The sequence below is a fragment of the Ascaphus truei genome, chromosome 6 (assembly GCF_040206685.1).
Source record: "Ascaphus truei isolate aAscTru1 chromosome 6, aAscTru1.hap1, whole genome shotgun sequence".
NCBI classification, from domain to species: Eukaryota; Metazoa; Chordata; class Amphibia; order Anura; family Ascaphidae; genus Ascaphus; species Ascaphus truei.
In genome coordinates this window covers 4688108-4707757 of record NC_134488.1, presented here as the reverse complement: position 1 = coordinate 4707757, position 19650 = coordinate 4688108, and the positions used below count along the sequence as shown (strand labels likewise).

At 42.4% G+C, this 19650-nt stretch overlaps 1 protein-coding gene across 15 annotated transcripts in view; it reads left to right on the top strand.

Annotated features, from left to right (window-relative positions):
- ARHGAP32 (Rho GTPase activating protein 32) overlaps positions 1–19650 on the top strand; it is a 516520-nt gene that overhangs the window by 370389 nt on the left and 126481 nt on the right. For 11 of the 15 annotated variants that reach the window (XM_075603325.1, XM_075603322.1, XM_075603326.1 and 8 more), the window contains one exon: positions 9102–9185. In XM_075603325.1, coding sequence (XP_075459440.1) covers positions 9102–9185 — 84 coding nt within the window. Of the gene's footprint in view, positions 1–2353; positions 2500–9101; positions 9186–19650 lie in introns of those variants that run through there. The other 4 variants (XM_075603317.1, XM_075603315.1, XM_075603318.1 and 1 more) reach the window with 2 other exon arrangements.

Below are 19650 nucleotides of genomic sequence, written 5' to 3'. Positions count from 1 at the left end.
CTCTGGAACCAAGGATAGCAGTTACAGAGGCCTCACACGATCCCCGGCATTTATTTGAAATGCCTTCGGGGACGCACGGGGCCTCTGTAACACCTAGCCCTCCCCATACAATCTAGCGCCCCCACTTTGTGCACCGCTGCATTAACGGTTCTGTTTGAGCTCTGTGCGTTGGCAACAAAATATCACAAACAGGTGTGTGTGTGAGCCTGTTGCGAAAGAGGAAGTGGATATGACTTTCTAAGTGGTTGCTACAGCAACCAAAGAATGATCAGTATATTTTAAAAAGCATTATAAATGGCATTAGGAGTTACATTTTGTTTTTTAAATGCAGACAGTATTATCTAATATTACAGAACTTATTTTAAACAAAATAAGTAAAAAAACCTATAAGTATAGCCTGGGTCCCTCTGGTTCCCTGTTTGTCCCCTTACCTTTCCATAGGAGTATAGCACAGAAGGGGAACTACAAGTTCCAATAGCCTCAGGGGCTGCAGTCTACATGTTGCCAGGCAACCAATAGGGCAGAGAGATGTATGGCAGTTAGGATTCTGACAGTTAAGGGGACTGTGAGTTCAAAGCTGGACACTGAAGGGGTAGGGTGTGAGTGTGCAGGTGCCTGTGGCATCTGCACTAGGCCAGAAACCCCTGATAGGCCCCAGCTAGGCCCAACTAAAACTGCCCCTGTAGCTTGTAGTGAGGGACACATACAGGACACCGCAGCATCCTGGCTCTTGGTGGTCTGGGACCAGACCACCCCCCACAGGACAGACTGTCCTTGAGGTGGACATGCCACGCGGATTATCGTTGAGTCCGTGTACCCCATCACAGGACTCAGCGCGCCTGAGTGTGAACGCACCCGGCAGGTACCCCATGCACAACTGCACCAATATACAATGATTACTTTGTGGGGTGTGCTACTAACCTATTAGCGAAACGCAACCCAAACCACAAACCTGAATCTCATCCTGGGAGTACCCATATAGCCCCACCCCCTCCCAACACTGCCCACAATTTTCAATTTGGCCCAGTATCCGAAGAGGAGATTACACAAGCGCTCCTCAAATTAAAACTAAGCAGCCAATATGGACCTGACCTACTACAATCTAGGTTCCTAAGACTTGGTGCCCCAGCAATTGCCAAACCAATTGCTTCCATAGTCAACTCTATCCTGTCTGCAGGCCATATCCGTAAGACCTGGAAAACTGCCAAAGTTGTCCCAATCTTCAAAAGTGGGGACAAAAACACTGTCTCAAACTACAGGCCAATCTCTCTTCTCCCAATCCTATCCAAAGTCATGGAAAAATGTATCCACTCCCAATTAAGCGATTACTGTAGCAAGACAAATTTCCCTAGCCAATTCCAATCAGGCTTTCGCCCCAAACACTCCACTGTAACTACCCTGCTAAAAGTTTGCAATGAGATCCTGTGTGGAATGGAACGGGGACAACTCACAGGTGCAGTATTCCTAGATTTTGCAAAGGCTTTTGATACAGTTGATCATGCTATCCTGCTTAACAAACTCCAGAGCTCTGGAATAGGGAAGCATGCTTTAAACTGGTTTCAATCCTACCTATCAGGTAGACCCCAACATGTGTCCATCTCAGGCCCTAAATCTAACCCCCTGGATATCACCTGTGGCGTCCCGTAAGGCTCTGTTCTGAGGCCCCTACTCTTCTCAGTTTTCATCAATGATCTTCCCACAGCTTGTAAGGAAGCCTCAATACACATGTATGCAGACGACACAATCTTATATACACACAGTCATAGCCTCTCTGACCTTGTACACATACTTCAGTCTGACTTTTTGAGACTCGAAAACTGGATTTCCCAAAACAAACTGCTTTTAAACACTGACAAGACTGTAACAATGGTATTTGGGACCAAGACTAAATTTTTAAAGCTTCCAGTGACTGAGCTCCAGATCAGAACCAACGCTAACACCACCCTAACTCCTGTTACTTGTTTTAAATACCTGGGCATATGGTTTGACTCCCACTTAACATTCGGGATGCACATGAAAACCCTGACTTCGAAAACCTATGCCAAACTAGGTGTACTCTACAGGAACAAATCATCCCTAAGCCTGCTGGTCAGAAAGCGTATTGCACAGCTAATGCCAATTATCGACTATGGAGACATAGTATATGGCTCAGCACCCCAAACCCACCTTAGCAAACTTGACACCCTCTACAATTCAATTTGTCGTTTCGTTCTCCAATGCAACTACAACACACATCACTGCGAAATGCTCAAAGAACTAGATTCTAGGAGCAAAGTTCACCTTTCCTGTCTTGCCTTCAAATATTTTCTGGGCAAGCTACCCACCTATCTGAACAAGCTCCTCACCCCTACCACATGCAGCACCTATCACCTGAGATCAGACTCCAAAAGACTGTTCATGGTCCCAAGGCTCAACAAAGTATCCTGCCGTTCCTCCTTCTCTTACCGTGCACCCCAAAATTGGAACAACCTACCGGAGACTCTCACATCCACCACCAGTGTAAGTTCTTTAAAAACTAAGGCTGTCTCACATTTTAATCTGGTCTGTAACTGTTACATACACCTATAATATACACCATCTCTAACTGTGCATGCAATGTATTGTATATAATGTATATAATGTATACCCTGTTCATTTATGTAACTGTATTTGTAACCATGAATTATTTGTCATAATAACTATGCCCAGGACATATTTGAAAACGAGAGGTAACTCTCAATGTATTACTTCCTGGTAAAACATTTTATAAATAAATACACTATGGTGGCAGCGCTGACCACATATAAGGGTGAAGGGTTATAGCCTTGTGGATACTAGAGTGGTTGGGTGCCCGAGGGCCCTGTCAGGTACTGTGGGGACTGTGAACAAGTGTGTGGGACACTGGGAGGGTGATTACGACTGTGCGAGGCCTGGTGGGTAGGCTGTAACCAGTAGCCATATTATCGTTCTGTAGTAAAGTTGTTATTTTATGTTTTACCCATTGTGTGTGGTTATTGTATAAGTATATGTATATAGGTCCTGTAACGGGTAATTCCACACAGTAGAATCCGTTACAGGTGGAGGCGCTGAAGAACACGTACCAGTTACACCCCAGGCTCCCTGCAGCGGAGGCTCAGACCCCCTGTGAGCCACATGTATTGTACCACACACACCGCAGCCACACATTCTCCAAGGGGGTGGGGGAAAGTGCACTACATAGGATTTTTCACGTTTTGCTGCTTTAAGAGATAATGGTGAAAAGCAGGCTGGCAGACCTGTCTGAGACATGTTTATGTGCTCACAAGTGATATTTTTATTTGCCTAATATAGAAAGTAGTAAATTCAGAAAAAAAAATATGTTTAAAAAACTTTTGGGGGTTGTCTGACTAAAATAGAAATGTAAATTTTGACAACTTGCTGCCACTCATCCTTTACTAAAGTAGAACTTCTTTCTGTGGGTGGGAGTGTGGGGAAGAATCGCACAACATCTGCTAGTGACCGTGAAGTAATATGTTCTGTGATGCGTTGGTTTTTTTTGTATCGTACATTATTGGTTGACGAACCCTTATAATTTCACACCATCAGAAACAAGATTTTTGATTGTTCCATATACAGTCGCATTGTTCTATTCTCCCCAACGGGCCCACATTGGGAGTTTTTGTTGACCACAGACTTCCAGCCTCAAGGGAAATAAAGGCGGAAATGTTTAATTTTTCTCATTTTCTTCACACAGGGCCCTTCTTCCTTGTCCTGTTGTGCTTAGAGTTACAGCAGCTGTGTGAACACGTGCCTTGAAAGTTTTGCCAGCTAATATGAACCAGTATTTTTGTTTGCTCGGTGTGAGACCTCTAATGGGAACACACTGAGGAGAATAGTATTCAAACAAACCCATTCAAGCACCTCTCCTCTCTGGTGCAACATCTGGAGGGCCTTTTAAAAGCAGCATTCCTCACGGCACTTTAAAAATAAATAGATTTTGTTTTAATATATACAGCATTTGGTTACCTTTAATGAACACTAATAACCTAAGCTGCTGATTGATCCGTTTTCCCATGATCGATCGGTTAAGATCCTGCTTCCCCCAGTTAACGTAATGGATTTCTTTCCGTTGCAATCATCCTTCAGTCTGTAACTCTGTAACAATAGACAATGTTACATTGTAGTTGCAGTTTACAGCTCAGTTTCAGTCTCCTGCTGGGAACACTGCAACACTTTTCTGTTTTTTGGTAATTAGTTGCCAAAAGTCTTGCACTGCTGGGGAGGTGCACCACAGCCTGTTATAGCAACCAAAGGATCGTTGGTATATTAAAACTCATTAAAAATGACATTGAGGGTTTTTTTGTATGCGGTAAGTAATATCTAATACTCAAGCAGTGATTTATTTAAAAAAACAAAAACATGTTGGATATTGAATGTTTTACTGCTAGAGTGCAGTAGATCCAGAGCAACTTGTGCAAGGAAGGTGGATTTATTGTCTCGTTGAATCTGTAAATGGACATGGAACCAAAAATGACTGTGTTCTTTTTTGGGCCATGGTGTGATTGTTCCTATTCATATTTATGCATTGTTTAGTTTTGGTTTATCCCTGCTTTTGCTTCTGTGCAGAGTAGAGCAATATAAGCACAATGAATATGTGCCATGATCCACAGTTCACATTTGACTTGGCGATAAATGATCCATAGAAAATACATACCAACAAGATCTTGCATTCCAGGCCAACACTTCAGAGTCTGTATCTTCTTGTTTAGGTTCTTGAAAATATGTTGCTTCTGAAAATGTTTATTTTTTGGGGTGTGCCTCTGGCAACGCCCATCTTAATTTTGAATACTGACTGCTCTGATAGCGGTGGTTCATCTGGTCAGCCATGGGACTGCTCACAACATTTGTATTACTGTTGACATGGGATCACCCCCTAATCCTTCATCCTTTTTCAGGACCTGTACTATTTCCGGCCCTGCTACGGTAGTTTTTTTTTTTAACTAGTCCAGCTGATATTATTGACCTTGTTAATGCGGACATTACCACTTAACTCATCAACACTAGTGTACAGAAACTTTACAGTGACTGCAACTATTAAATGGAAGTTAATGATACCTAACAAATTAGGGGGAATCGCTAGATTCACAAACAATATATTAAGACACTATAATTATTGGAATCAACAGGTTTATACACTTTTATTCAACCCTTGCTTCTTATACATATCTCTTATGTGTGCAGGTTATACCTTTATAGTGGAACAGCATGGTACTACTTTGAGATATAATTATATTGGAGCTTTGTCAACCTAACAAGCCTTCTTTTTAGATATACTCAAGAATAGAGTTGTGAAGCTTCAATAGATGGTAAGAGATGTGTGTAAAAAGAACACATATGTTCTTTAGAATATATTACAGCCTGCAAAAAAACAACAGCCACACTCTATTTCTTATGTGAGTGATTTTTGTTTTTTTTATACAATGTAAACCTACAGGCGTACACAAGCGTTCCCTTTTCTCATCATTCACATATGACTGTGTGTGTCTGACCCTCTCCCCCCCGTCTATCCAACCCTCACACTCCCCCCCTTTCTCCCCCCCCCCCACATTCTCCCCAATCTCTTTGCCCCCTTACACTCTCCCTCCCCCCTTACACATACACACCTCTCTTTGCCCCCTTACACTCTCCCTCCCCCCTTACACATACACACACCTCTCTTTGCACGCTAGTCTGCAGCTCCCTCCTGTCAGCTGGAACATCAACGCGACTTCTGGCGCTGACAGGAGGGATCGCAGTGACGGGCGGCTGCTATTGCTGAGCTATGGAGTCACCGGGTCACTGCTGCGTGGGGTGCTGCCGCTCCTCCGGGCTTGGGAGAGTTGTCCCAGCTCTCCGGACCTGGGAGTCCCGGTTGAAAAAATAGGTGGTCATCTAACCAATAAAGGTACAGGCACAAATAGTATCTAATTGTTTGCCCTTGATAGGGGTATATAGATAATCCGTTTGTCATAAAGCTAACTTTTTTTTCTACTCTGTAATTTTTGTTAATGATTTACTAAATTATGTATAGGAAAATACATTGTCAACTATTAATTAAACCCATTATTTAAGGGTAGCAGCTGCATGGCCTATGCTCGATATAATGGTTATGAAGGATGTATTTAAAACGTATCTCCGTTTTTCCTTTCTGCTGCTCTTGCAGAACGTTTTCCCTTTATTATTACAGCCTAAAATCAGAGCATTTACTACCTTGTCAGATGAGACATATCATACAAGACATAGCATCCTCATTAAGATCAAGGCTGCCCTGCAGAACCCATTGCACCGTCAGTAACTGATGACCACAGACATTTACATGTTTCTCAGTGCTAGAACTCATCTCCTTTTAGTGTTACAGCTGCAGCGGCCGTTATTCGAACAAATCACGGCGCCGTTTTCGTGCTTTGTTTGAATTTCATGGATTTTGTTTCGTTGGGTGCAATGAAATGAATGAATTGTAATGTGTACAGTACTGTGCTACTGTGCTACTTTGTCAATTTCAGGTGTTTAAAAGCCAGAACACTAAAATGCCATTTTATGCACTCGCGTCTTAAGGCGGGAAGTTTGGAAGACATCTTGCGCCATGAGATGGGTATTTCGAGGTATACAACGCGTGAAGTGTTCGAATAATCGCTGCTGCATCTGTACCACAGTGGTGACAGGCCCGCGTCAGCCATTCATTGCTTTAACATCCCTGTGGCTGAGCCTAGATTAGGCAGAGATCTTGGACTCAATTATCAGAGCAATCCCAAAATGACCTCAGACTTAATCGGAAGTAGTACATAGGAAAGTCTGCACACTTTAAGTCTGTCTCTCACTCAAACATAGTTCATGTAATGAAAAGTAGATGTGTATTTTGTGTAGATCTGTGCCACCTTAAGTAAGTCATGTCTAATGTAAGCATCTTGTATGTGTTAATATTGAGTATTGACTATTACTTTGCTTATGATGTCCTTTCAGTATAGCCTGTGATCGCAGGAGAGCAGCTGAAGAGGCCTCAATTCACAGGCTGTTTTAGTGAGGTTTCCCAGGAAAATGAGATCTCTTCTGAAAAAACATCAGAGGGGAGTTTCAAATTTGAATATTAACTTGTTGAAGGGTTTCAATATCACTTCCACCTAAAACCGTCACAAACAAAGCACGTTTTTGTAGCATGTACAGTGATTCCTATCTATGAAGTGCAGAACGGCAACAACCATGTAACCATGATTTCATGTGCTTGTACATGATGGCTTTTCAATGAAAGAGAGAGAAGGCTACCATTTTCTTTCTTTATTTTTTATATAACCGCAACATATTTTGTGGAACAATACAGTAAAACAAAGTCAAATTAGTATATATTATGTGTATCAGAGGATCAAATCTATTGGATTATTCTAACCAGAGCTATGAAAAGAAGGCTGTGTAACTGTATATCATCTCATACAAATATTTTCTTGATACAGATGGATGATTTATTGGTGTTCTTGTTTATTGTTCTTATTTCTAGATTACATATAATATTGGCAATCCGAGCATCTTTTAAAAAAAATGTAAACGTATAAAAAAACAAAAAATAGTTTTAATATATGCAACCTTTTATTACCTTAATTGGAAATTAATTATCTAAGCTGCCGAAAGATGCGCTCTCCCATGATCGATCAGCAAAATCCTGCTTCCTAGGGTTTACTAAATGGTTTCCTTTCAGTTCCAAATCAATCCTTCAGTCAGTGTAACTCAGCAGCTACAATGTATTCGTATATTACTAAGGCTGAGTCCCCGCTGGCGCTGAGCATGCACAGTACATAAGAATTAATAATAATACATCTTTAAATAATTGTTTGTTCTTGTATTGCGCTGCTAGAATTACGTAGTTTTATAGAGACATTTTGCAGACACAGTCCCTGCCCCGTAAAGCTTACAATCTGTTTTCATATATAAAAAAAATAGATATACCAGGGAGATCAAGAGACTTGCCCAAGGTCACAAGGAGCCGACACCAGGAATTGAACCAAGTTCAAACTCTGTGCTCACTGAGCCACTCCATCAGCCCTAATAGAACAATGTATAGGGCTCTTAGTATGCGGAGCCCAGTTACTACATGGGGTGCACTGATTGGTATTTTTGAGGTAGTATCAGGTTACATCATTGCAAATTGTCTACGTACTTTTCATTTAACAGTCAGTAAAATAATTGTTGTTTCATATATGCTTGTGGTTAGTGTGAGCAGTGACGGGCACTGGCTTTTCTTGCTAACATCCCATTGCCACCACCACAGGAGGGTGACAAAACTTCATCAGAGGATGCCCTCTACAGCAGTTAACTACATTGGTCCTAAAGCAGCAATTTGTGCTTCTCGTTCTTTTATATATGTATATATTCTTTACCTTTTTTGAAACAAGGGTGGCACTCCAAGCTACAGGTTACTGGGATATTTAATTTTGGCAGAATCATTGTTACGGGCGAAACAATATGGCCACCGAGTTCAGCTTCACCCTGGCGGCCAAGAGAAAGCTGCAAATATCATTAGATAACATTAGTCTTTCTAAATGGTGATCCCACCATTAAGTAGCCTACTTATTAAAGTAAAACGGTTTATATTTTGGGGGTCACTAGAGCTTTAAAGGCCCCACCATATAGCAAAACTTTGATTTGACCAGTGGCCAGCTGGACCTGCAAGTATATAGTACAATTCTCTATGTTCATTAAAATAAATCAAGCTTCACATCGTGGGATGAGAACTATTAGCCCCGCAGGACAGAATATTGCAGCTTTCCCAATTTGTAAGTTTGCATTGTTTGGAAGGTCTGAGGGAAATCAAAGATTAACTGGATTGAACTGTTTAGTGAGGCTTTAAACACAAAACAAACCTTCAGCTGCAGTATGGATTTGTCTGTGCTCATATCTATAGTACACATTTGTGCACACAATATATAAGGGTCTGGCAAAGAATATTGTAAGGAATGATCCCCCTGGGGAAAATTACCTCCCCCTCTGTCTGAGGATCATTGGCTTATTGTCTCGGTTTCCCAATTACCACAGATGAAAATGTAGATATTGGTTGTTTAATAGCTGGGATAAATGCTTCTTAACATTCTCTCTCTTTCTTTCTCTGGACTCTGCAGCTTACACTTACCGAAGAGCAGAATGAAGTGAGGAACGGCTGTGAATCGAAGGAGCTGGTTTTCCTAGTGCAGATCTCTTGTCAGGTATTTGTCTATTTCAACCGACTGGGTTTTTATGTTGTGGTGCGTTTGCAGGAAGCCATTCGTATAAAGGAATACAGTATAAAGGTATAAAGGTCTACAGTACTATATGTAACGTATAAAGAATAATGTTCAGACAGACATTCATACAATTTAGCGTTTTCCTTTTATGGCTAGAACATAATGGACCTTAATATTAGAGCTTAATAGTATTGATTCCGATGTACAGTATCAGATTAAAGATAGGGGCTTATGGAGTTGTGCATATTTGCCCATATTTTATTTATTGGATATGGAATGTGCACAGCAACTTTTGAGGGTTTATTTCCTTTATACGAGCATTCTGTCCAATGGATAAATATATGCCAACGGGGGATCAGGCCGCGCAAGGACCGCGCGTGTGTACTGGGAACATGAGACCGCACATGCCGAGTGTCCGTCACAGAAGGCTTGTTGGGGTGAGGAGACTGTCTCCGACCGCCAGGATGGCGAATCCTCACACCTTTGAAAAGAGAGAGATCCAGCGCTCCACGGATTTTGCAAAAATGTTCAATTTTATTGCGCCATACACAACGTTTCGAAACGGTCGTTGTGTATGGCGCAATAAAATTGAAAATTTTTGCAAAATCCGTGGAGTGCTGGATCGCTCTCTTTTCACAGTCTAAGTGGATGTTTCACAGGTATCCTTGAACCAGCAGCACCGGTAATATTTTTTGTTTAAACATTTAAGGTGTGCAGCATTTAACTGTTTATTTGAATCCTCACACCTGCCAAGTCCAGAAAATATAGTCAATATAGCACCTGTCAAAAGTAATATTAGCAGAATATTCCAAATCCATAAAATCATGTTCATAGTGATCCATTAACAAAGTGGCATAGGAAGGGCCATGTTGAAACCCATTGCTGGGCCAACCAACTGTAGATAAAAGGTCTGTTCAAATGTAAAATATTTTTTGTTCAAAATCATTTCAATCATCAAAGATAGTCAAGAGGGGGACCCGCATAACTGGTGTCTATCAAAATATGAGCCCTCAGAGCGGCCTATCCAAGATCGTGGGGAATATTAGTATAGAGGCTAGAGACATTAAACAAAACTAGCAGGGTGTCAATATCAACAATAGTTATGGCGTTCATACTGTTGAAGTCAGTAGTATCCTGTACATAGCTGTACATAATTTTTCGTATGAGATAATCAGGAATACCGAATTGAAAACAAAATTATTAGTAATAGTCAGCATGGATTTATGAAGGATAGATCATGCCAAACTAACTTTATTAGTTACTTTGAGGAGGTAAGTAGGCCTTTAGACCAGGGCAACGCAGTTTAAGTGGTCTGTTAAGATTTTGCAAAGGCTTTTGATACGATTACACATGAGGTTAATGTAGAAAATAAAGAAAATTGGACTCTGTAAAAATATTTGCACCTGGATTGAAAACTGGTTGAAGGATAGACAACAGAGGGTTGTCATAAATGGAACTTTTTCAGGTTGGGCTAAAGTTGTGAGTGGAGTACCTCAAGGATCGGTACTGGGACCTCTGCTTCTTAACTGTTTTTTTATTGACCTTGATGTTCCAATAGAGAGCAAAGTCTCCTTCTTTGCTGATGACACTAAAGGCTGCGGCCACGCTGCCGCTGACCGTGCGTTGCTTGCCGAGGTTACTTCTCGCAATTTAAATTTTGACGTCCCCACTCAAGCGGCGTGCGCGGGCATGTATGCTCTCCCAAGCTTGGTGCTTGGGGAGACACCTCCGTTTGAGTTTTGAGCGCAGAGCCGGGTCACATGATCCTGCTCTAACCAATGGGAAGAGAGAGGGCGTGTTTTAATGTGATGTCACTTTCAAAGCAAACACAACATGGAATTTAACGGAGAGAAGTGGAAGGTGGGGGGGGGGGGACGGAGTGAGGTGGGGGGGCGGAACGGAGTGAGGTCTGAGATGCGAGTCAGTGTTCAGACCAACAATAAGCCGGTCCCTACACAAAGCTGGCCTGTATGGATGCGTGGCAAGAAAGAAGCCATTACTGAATCATCTTAAATCATGTATGGAGTTTGGGAAAAAGTATATAGATGATCCTGCAGACGTGGGAAAAGATTTTGTGGTCAGACAAGACCAAAAGGTAAACTTTTATCTAGATTAAAAGCGTTCTGTCTGACGCCAGACCAAGACTGCACATCACACCATCCCAACCGTCAAGCATGGTGGTGGCAAAATCATGTTATGGGGACGCTTCTCTTCAGCAGGGACTGGGAAGCTTGTCAGGATAGAGGGGGAATGGATGTGCAAATTGCAGGTGAATCTTTGAGGAAACCCTGTTTGAGTCAGCCAAGACTCTGACCCTGGGGAGGAAATTCACATTGAGGGTTGACCAAGAAGAGAATGAATGTTCTTGAGTGGCCCATTCAAAGTCCTGACTTGAATCCAATCGAACATTTATGGTGAGACTTGAGGATTATAGTCCATTGACGATCCCCAACAAACTGATAAGAACTAGATCAATTTTCCCGTGAAGAATAGGTAAAATTGTTACCATCCAACTGTGCAAAGCTAGTAGAGACCTATCCAAAAAAGACTCAAAGCAGTAATTGCTGCAAAAGGTGCTTCTACCAACTGACTTAAGGGGCTGAATACTTATGCAACCAGTACATTTCAATGTATACGTTTCCTTTGCTGACATTAATCTCCTCCTCATAAGTGTTCCGTTTACCCACTACAGTTTTGTAGCTTAGAATTAAAAAAAAAATGTTTAAAAAAATATGCATACATTATTTGTAATTCAACAAAATGTGACATTAGTAGTAGTGTTGTGGATACTTCAGCTACCCACAGTATATATTTTTTCCGATATCTTTCAAGTTGCACAAGAAGTGATTTCCCAAAGTAATAAATACGATCTACTACACAGTTTAGGATACATAGATTTGATTCTGTCCAGTCCTTAACCATTGTAAATGCATTGATAAGTCAAAAGTAAAAAAAATGTACACTGATATTATAATGTTATAATTTAAGAGTGCAACATAAACAACTGGAATACATGAAGACATAACCAAGATCAGGATCAGAAAAAGTGTGGAAGGGGGACACTGTAACCAAAGTTTTTCACAGCACCACTTGAAGAATTGTTCAACTGAGAAGAAAAATAAATCTAAATCAATTGTGAATACTTGTCGCCTACAATTTGCAGACGAAATTTGGTATTTTTGCCATAAGTACAGAAGACCTCCAGCAACACATCAGAAAACGCACCAAAGCAAATAAGATGGTAGACCTTCATATGAATGTTCACAAGACTAGAGTTATGTTTAACAAATGTGCAAACTCTACACAGATCAATATAAATGGAAAATAACTACAAGTTGAAAACTTTGTCTACAAGGTGAAAACCTTTCAAATTCGCCTAATTTCTAAACATTCATTTTTGTAATGGTCTTTTACCCAGGCTAGTGAGTTAGGCATTGGGATAACAGCATTTGGTCTCTTGTGCACAGAGCACAATATTATGAAGCTCTGCCTCGGGGTATAAATACTGTCTGCTGCTGGTACACTCTGCTTGGATAAGGGAAAGGCTCAATTAATACTGATTTTTATGTTTTCCACACCAATACATTGCCCTCTGGAAAAATAGCATTCCCAGTAGTGTGAGTTTTTAACGTCTAATTGACTGACTCTGCCACTTATAGTATAGAGAAAATGGGTAGGGGAGATTAATGATCATTGACGAAGCTCCGTAGCTGGAGGGAAACGTGTGTCGGGCACGGCAATTATAACAGATGCCATTAAGGGTCTGTTTTTATATTTACTAAGCCTTTTCTACCAACCGTATCTTAGGGATTTAGATTGTTCAAATTTAGTTTTCACCTACACTATGATCGATTTAACAGTCTGACTGACTAGACGCATTATCATCTATGTGGTCTATCACCGTTACTGGGGTATTAACTTCTGGATGTTACATTCACTGGTGATTGACGAGTTACTATCAACTTCTTTTCTATCTGTGTATTGGCAACTTGCTAATCATAGGCAGGGCACTGTGTATTTGCATTAGCAACTCGATATGTGTTATCGGTATTGGGGCACGTTACTGGTCCATAACATCCAGCTGTTTACTAGCTTAGTGTAGTGTTGTATATATCAAGGCTGTTTTTGTTCCTGTTTATGAGCAAGTTAACACTAATCCCTATGTTCAGTCTCCCTTCTCTAACTTTATTGAGTCGCTTTTAGGGAGATTTGTGACCCATTTACGAACAGCAATATTACGGTCTTAATTATTGGGCCATATTTACTATGTGATTGTGACATTTACCAACTCTAGTGCACAATCACTTGTTCTTACACTGGTATTTTTTCAACCAGTCACTGTAAGATATATCGCTTGGAGTTACGCCCATACGCTGTGTATTTTATTCCCTGTTTTTCTTGTACATTGATATGTTTTATGTAACCCATTTATTAATAAAGATATTATTAATTAATATTATTTGGTGGTGTGCTACTTAGTGAATTTCTTTATAGTTAATACCGTAGTATTTTCTCTTTTGTTTTTTCACTTATAGTATCGTTTAAAACCGTGTGGTCACATTAGTTTTGTTCGGGCTTTGCATTTGCATGAACGTTGACATTTACTCATAGTTTGTGTCGTAGCACCAAACAGCAGGCTTTGCTGCCGGATAATGGGCAGATGCAGTACAAGAGTTCATACATTTTAATGTGTTTTGTACAGGAGAAACAATGTGCTAAATTGGGCTACAAATTGTATGTACTTATATCTACAATGGGGCTGAAATTTTACAATGCATCCCCTTCGCTTCCAGGGCACTTTGGTCTTCCCTGCGATGTGTCTACAAAATATAGATTTTCCCCAACATTGCTGTACTGTATATCAATATTTTAATGTTTGGTAATGAGCCAAAGCCTATCCAGCTGATACAACCTCCTTACAAGCCATAGTCTTTGGACAGTAGCCAGCTAGCTCAGTCCATATGGCTTGAGCTTTGTCTCAGAGTTCATTCGCACAGAACTCATTTATAGTGGTACTGCAGAGCTTGTTTATATATGGAGGCCCAGAGTGAGTCATTGTACCTCTGAGTCTACAAATCCAGGGAACTGTCTGGATGAGGTGTACAGTATTAGCAGTTTAGAGCTTGGCACTAAAGTGGTTAGGCAGCTCCAGAATCCCCCTGCTTCATACATAGATGGAAAAAAACACCAACCTAGACGGAATCACACTTATAAATAGGAAGATTGCAGGCCAGTGTTACAAAAGTATTGCATGTTCATAATCCCAAAAAGCATACAATCTAACATATGAACTTACTGCAGTATTTAAGCAGCAAATTCTTTAGAATGTTTTGGTGCGTTCTTGCCTGGACTAATGGATGCTGTGGATTAAGCCTTAATAATACCACCTGATGTCTATTTGAAGATATTCAGCTCCTGTTGCTAATTTTTATGAGGGATAAAAGTGAGCATTGGCCTCAGCTGTCAAATACTGAGGTTGAATACCTGCATCAAAGTGATGTGTCTCTCATTCATGATTGCCATAACTGTCACATGATTATCATAATTGGTTTTTTTTTCTTCATAAAAGTGGCAGTAAAATCAGAGCTTTACCAATATCTGCGTGATAAGATTAGAGCGGTGCTGCTCTGTGAAAAACCCAGTTTGAGTAAACTAAATAAAATTAAATGCATAACAGGCATACGGTTCCTATATCTCGCCCCACACCTCTAAGCCCACTGCTTTATTACATAAATGTTTAATAGAAAGACCAGCAAGCTTAAAAAACAAACACTCCCAAGAGGTTCCAACCTCAATTGGGTGTGGTCTGTGAGGGTTATCATTGCTGTGGCCCTATTTCTAGTGCCAGATCTTTCACCCCTGGGGAGTTTCCCTTTATCTTCCCACCCACAGAATCCAGTCAGCCCATCCCCTCCCCCCTCTGGTCTAGGATGTTTCACTGCGGCCGTTTGACGCTGACCAAAATGCCGCTAGTGTTCCGCCGCCGGGACACTTCGTAGCAGGGACATTTCACCGTGGGACAGTTGGCCATGATATCCGCTCCTGCGCCCATCTGCCGTGCACCCGACCCGACAAGCCAGGTATTCTCCGCCCGACAACTGCATGTTTAAATGTCCCGTACAGGATATTTAAACATGACGCATCGGAGCAGCCTGTCTAGGCATTGTAGCGGTCCTGCGCGGGACATTTAAACATGCAGTTGTCAGAGCGGCAGACCTGGCTTGGCTTGTTGGATCGTGTGCGCGACGGACTGGACATTGCGGTGAAGTGTCTCGTGGCAAGCTTCCCTGCGGCACAGTGTTAATTTTGGTCGCGGCCAAACGTCCCATTCCATCCCCCTCTGTTGGCTTGGACAGTATCTTCCGTCTGTTTTAGAATATGGAGCATGTATTCCAGTCATGAGGTTTGAAGAGCTTTTTCTCACGTTTCTTTAAACAGGTCACTCCCAGAACCTGGGGACTTGCACATAGGCAGGTTTCTATGTGGACTGACACTCAGGAGAAGAATACAAAAATGGTGAAGAGGCCCTAAAACTCCTACCCCTGCTTTTGGAAAGTTACTGCAAAACTGAGGATTAATACATGCTTCTAGTACTCGATCACCGTACTGAGATTTGGACTAGTGTTGTACCGGGTACCCGGGGGGGGGGGGGGGGTGGGAGAGAATGGAGAGTTTTGGCTTACCTGCAGGTGGAGGGTGAGGAGGACCACAGCGACATCCTGGTAGCGGTGGGAGCAGCGTAACACATCCTGGTGGCGGTGGCAGCAGACGTAATTCTTCAGCAGGTGGAAGCAGCAGAAGACATCTTTCACAGCCGGTGCCAGTGGGAGCATGGGAACATGTGACTGGAGCAGGGGCGTTACTATTGGACAGCCGGGGAGGAGTTGCACTGGAAGTTGCGCTTTTCCCCGGCTATCCAATAGTAACCCTCCTTCTCCGGTCACATGTTCCTCTGCTCCCATCGGCACCGGCTGTGAAAGATTATTTCTGCTGTTCCCACCAGCTGAAGAATGACGTAGTCTGCTGCCACTGCCACCAGGATGTTGCTGTGGTCCTCCTCACCCTCTGCCGCAGGTAAGTCTTCTGCTGCTCTACTCCTTTCGTTCTCCAAGAGGAGGACCGAGGGAGAAGAGCAGAATGGAAATTACCCGGCACCGGGTTCCAGCCCCATGGTACCGGGTCCGGGTACTGAAAATATTGCCGGGTAATTTCTGGGTACCTGCTACATCACTAATCCAGACATAATTTTTGTGGCATTCCAATAATTATAGCTGATGACCTTACTGCCTGTTCCCCTCAAAACAACAAAGGAATGGTTAGTGTGGAGAACAAATATATATGGTCGCTGGGGCTGGCCAATGCTCAGCGTTTCAGGGATGACAGTGGTGTACAAATAGAAAAAATAAATAAGTGCGCACTAAAATATATACTTAATACAAAGTGTTAATTGTGATGTCAATTTAAATCAAAAAAACACACCCCACCATGTGGAAAAGGTAAATAAATATATACCAATGTAGATGAGCGTCTGCTGCTGTGTAAAGGGTAGCCCAAGACCCTAGAATCTAGTAACAAAAAAACAAACAAAGCGCACAACACTCATCGTGAAAAATGTAATAAACTATGTTTATATATAAGGTGTTTCAAGGTTATGCGTACATCAAGGTAGATTAATCAAGCATAGAGCCACAGAGTGGCAGTTACCAGCGTCTGCAACCAGGAACCACCAGAGCTTCACTCTCCTTTCCACCTACAGGTAGGTGAAATGCCAGATAATTGATGACTCTGCCACAGTCTCAATGTCCTGTAAATAGCGTCAATACGCTTAGTGGATCCTGGGGAGTGGTTGTCCTTTGCTCGCAAGTAGTACACAGGTTCCTCTGCAGACCTCACTGTGTTTCCCGATCAGTCAGGCAGCGTGACGGCGTGGTCCCGCGGGCCCTTCTGTGACGTCAGAGCGCCCGCTCTGCTTTGAGTAACAGCGTCTGCCAGTACTGATTCAGACCTCACTTGGCAACCACAGAGGCAGGCAACAGCGCAGCACATGCGTAGAAGAGGAAATCAACTCGGTGTTCAGCAAACCGTTTGACAACAATAAAATACACCTTGGAATATGAATAATAAAAGTATATAGGTTGAATGGTATCTCTCCTACGCGGCGTTTCGTAGCTCAGGATCCACTAAGCGTATTGACGCTATTTACAGGACATTGAGACTGTGGCAGAGTCATCAATTATCTGGCATTTCACCTACCTGTAGGTGGAAAGGAGAGTGAAGCTCTGGTGGTTCCTGGTTGCAGACGCTGGTAACTGCCACTCTGTGGCTCTATGCTTGATTAATCTACCTTGATGTACGCATAACCTTGAAACACCTTATATATAAACATAGTTTATTACATTTTTCACGATGAGTGTTGTGCGCTTTGTTTTTTTTTTTTTTATGACAGTGGTGTTTTGACTACTTTGAAGTTCTAATTTCTCTAAAAAGTATAGAACGTGTTAAACACCCTGTTAACAAGGTGTTTAAAGGACCCCCGGTAACATGCATTCTGACCTAGGAGTGTAAATGATAGAGGAATGAGAGGAGTGTGTACTAGATATATGTTGTGTGTTTTCTGAGTACAGTAGGGGATATGTGGGAATGGGGAATGTAGATTCTATGCACAATATATAGTATTCATTCAGTGACGATGAATTACTAGAATTAGTGTTAAAGACAAATGCTTTAATAGTAAAGTTAAAAAATCATCATAGACCTAACAAAATAATGAAGACAAATAGCAAGTACATATAATACAGTGAAATACTAATGAAAAAATTATTCCTCCCCCAAGGCTAGAACTGCTAACAATGTAGATTGATACTGCTACAATGTAGTGAATAATATTAGTCTAGTAGGACACAGCTGTTATAGAAAAAGGGGAAAGTTAGTGCGACGGTGCTCGTTTTGAATCCGGAACGGGACCCGCAGGGCTGAGGTAGGAATGCAGAATAAATAACCAGAGGCCAGGGACCGAATCCTTACAGTACCTCCCCCCGCCCTTTCAGGAGCGGCCTACGGGCGATCTAAACCGGCTTAGCCGGAAATTTGCGATGAAATGCCTGGACTAGCTTGGGGGCATGGACCTCCCTGGATTTAGTCCATGAGATCACCTCAAGGCCATATCCCTTCCACTGGACCAAGTACTATAGTCCACCACGGGATCTTTGGGAATCCAGTATATGGTGCACCTCAAACTCCTCCTGACCATCCACCAAGATTGGTCTAGGAGGGGGGAGACTGCGAGAAGCAAAAGTGTTCTGGACAAACGATTTGTGGAGGGAGACATGGAACACCGGAGATATCTTCAAACTAACCGGGAGTTCCAATTTAAACGCTACCAGGTTGACCTGTTTCAGGATCTTGTAAGGTCCGATGAACTTGGAACTGAGTTTGAAGGTGGGCAGTTTAAGCTGGATATACCTTGTAGCCTGCCAAACCTGATCTCCCACTTGAAATGGAGAAGGTGGTCTTTGGCGTTTATCTGCCTGGATCTTTTGCTGGCGGGTGGCTTTGACCAGATTGGCCTGGATCCTCTTCCAGAGTAAATGGAGTTCTTGGATTTTGTCATCCACTGCAGGAACTCCGGAGAGAGGACTGGAAGGGGGAAGGGCAGCAGGATGGTACCAATAGGCACAGAAGAATGGTGATTCCAATGTTTCATCATGCTTCATGGAATTGAGAGAAAACTCGGCCCACGGGAGCAGGCAAACCCAGTCGTCCTGTAGCTCGGAAACAAAACAACGGAGGAATTGTTCAAAGAACTGGTTGGCCCTTTCCGTGAGTCCATTGGACTGGGGATGATAGGAGGAAGAGAAGTGCAAGAAGTTACCCATTCTTTGGCAGAAGGCCTTCCAAAATCTGGAGATTAATTGGGATCCGCGATCCGAGACTATGTCCATCGGGACTCCATGAAGGAGGAATATCTCCTTAATAAAGATCTCCGATAGTGTAGAGGGTAGCTTCCTGAGAGGAACAAAATGGGCTTGTCGTGCGAATCGATCAACTACTACCAGTATGGTAGTTATACCCTGGAGGAAGGCAGCTCCACAATAAAAATCCATGGAGAGGTGTGTCCACGGGCGGGTGTGGACTGGCAAGGGCTGGAGCAACCCATAGGGTAACGTCCTCAGCACCTTAGTCTGGGCGCATACAACGCAGGCTGCCAAAAACTCCTTCACATCTTTGTGGATCTCTGGCCACCAAAAGATCTGTTCAAGGTAATCACGTCTTCCTAAGTCCCGGGTGACCAGCCGTCTTGAAGTTACTGTATGACCCCATTGCAACCCCCCACTTTGAAATTGGGCGGGGACAAATAGTCGAGTGGATGTTGAGTGGATGTTGACCTCGGATTCTCTGCCTGAGCCTGTGAAATCTGTTGCAGAAGTTAAGATGAAACTGCTGAGAT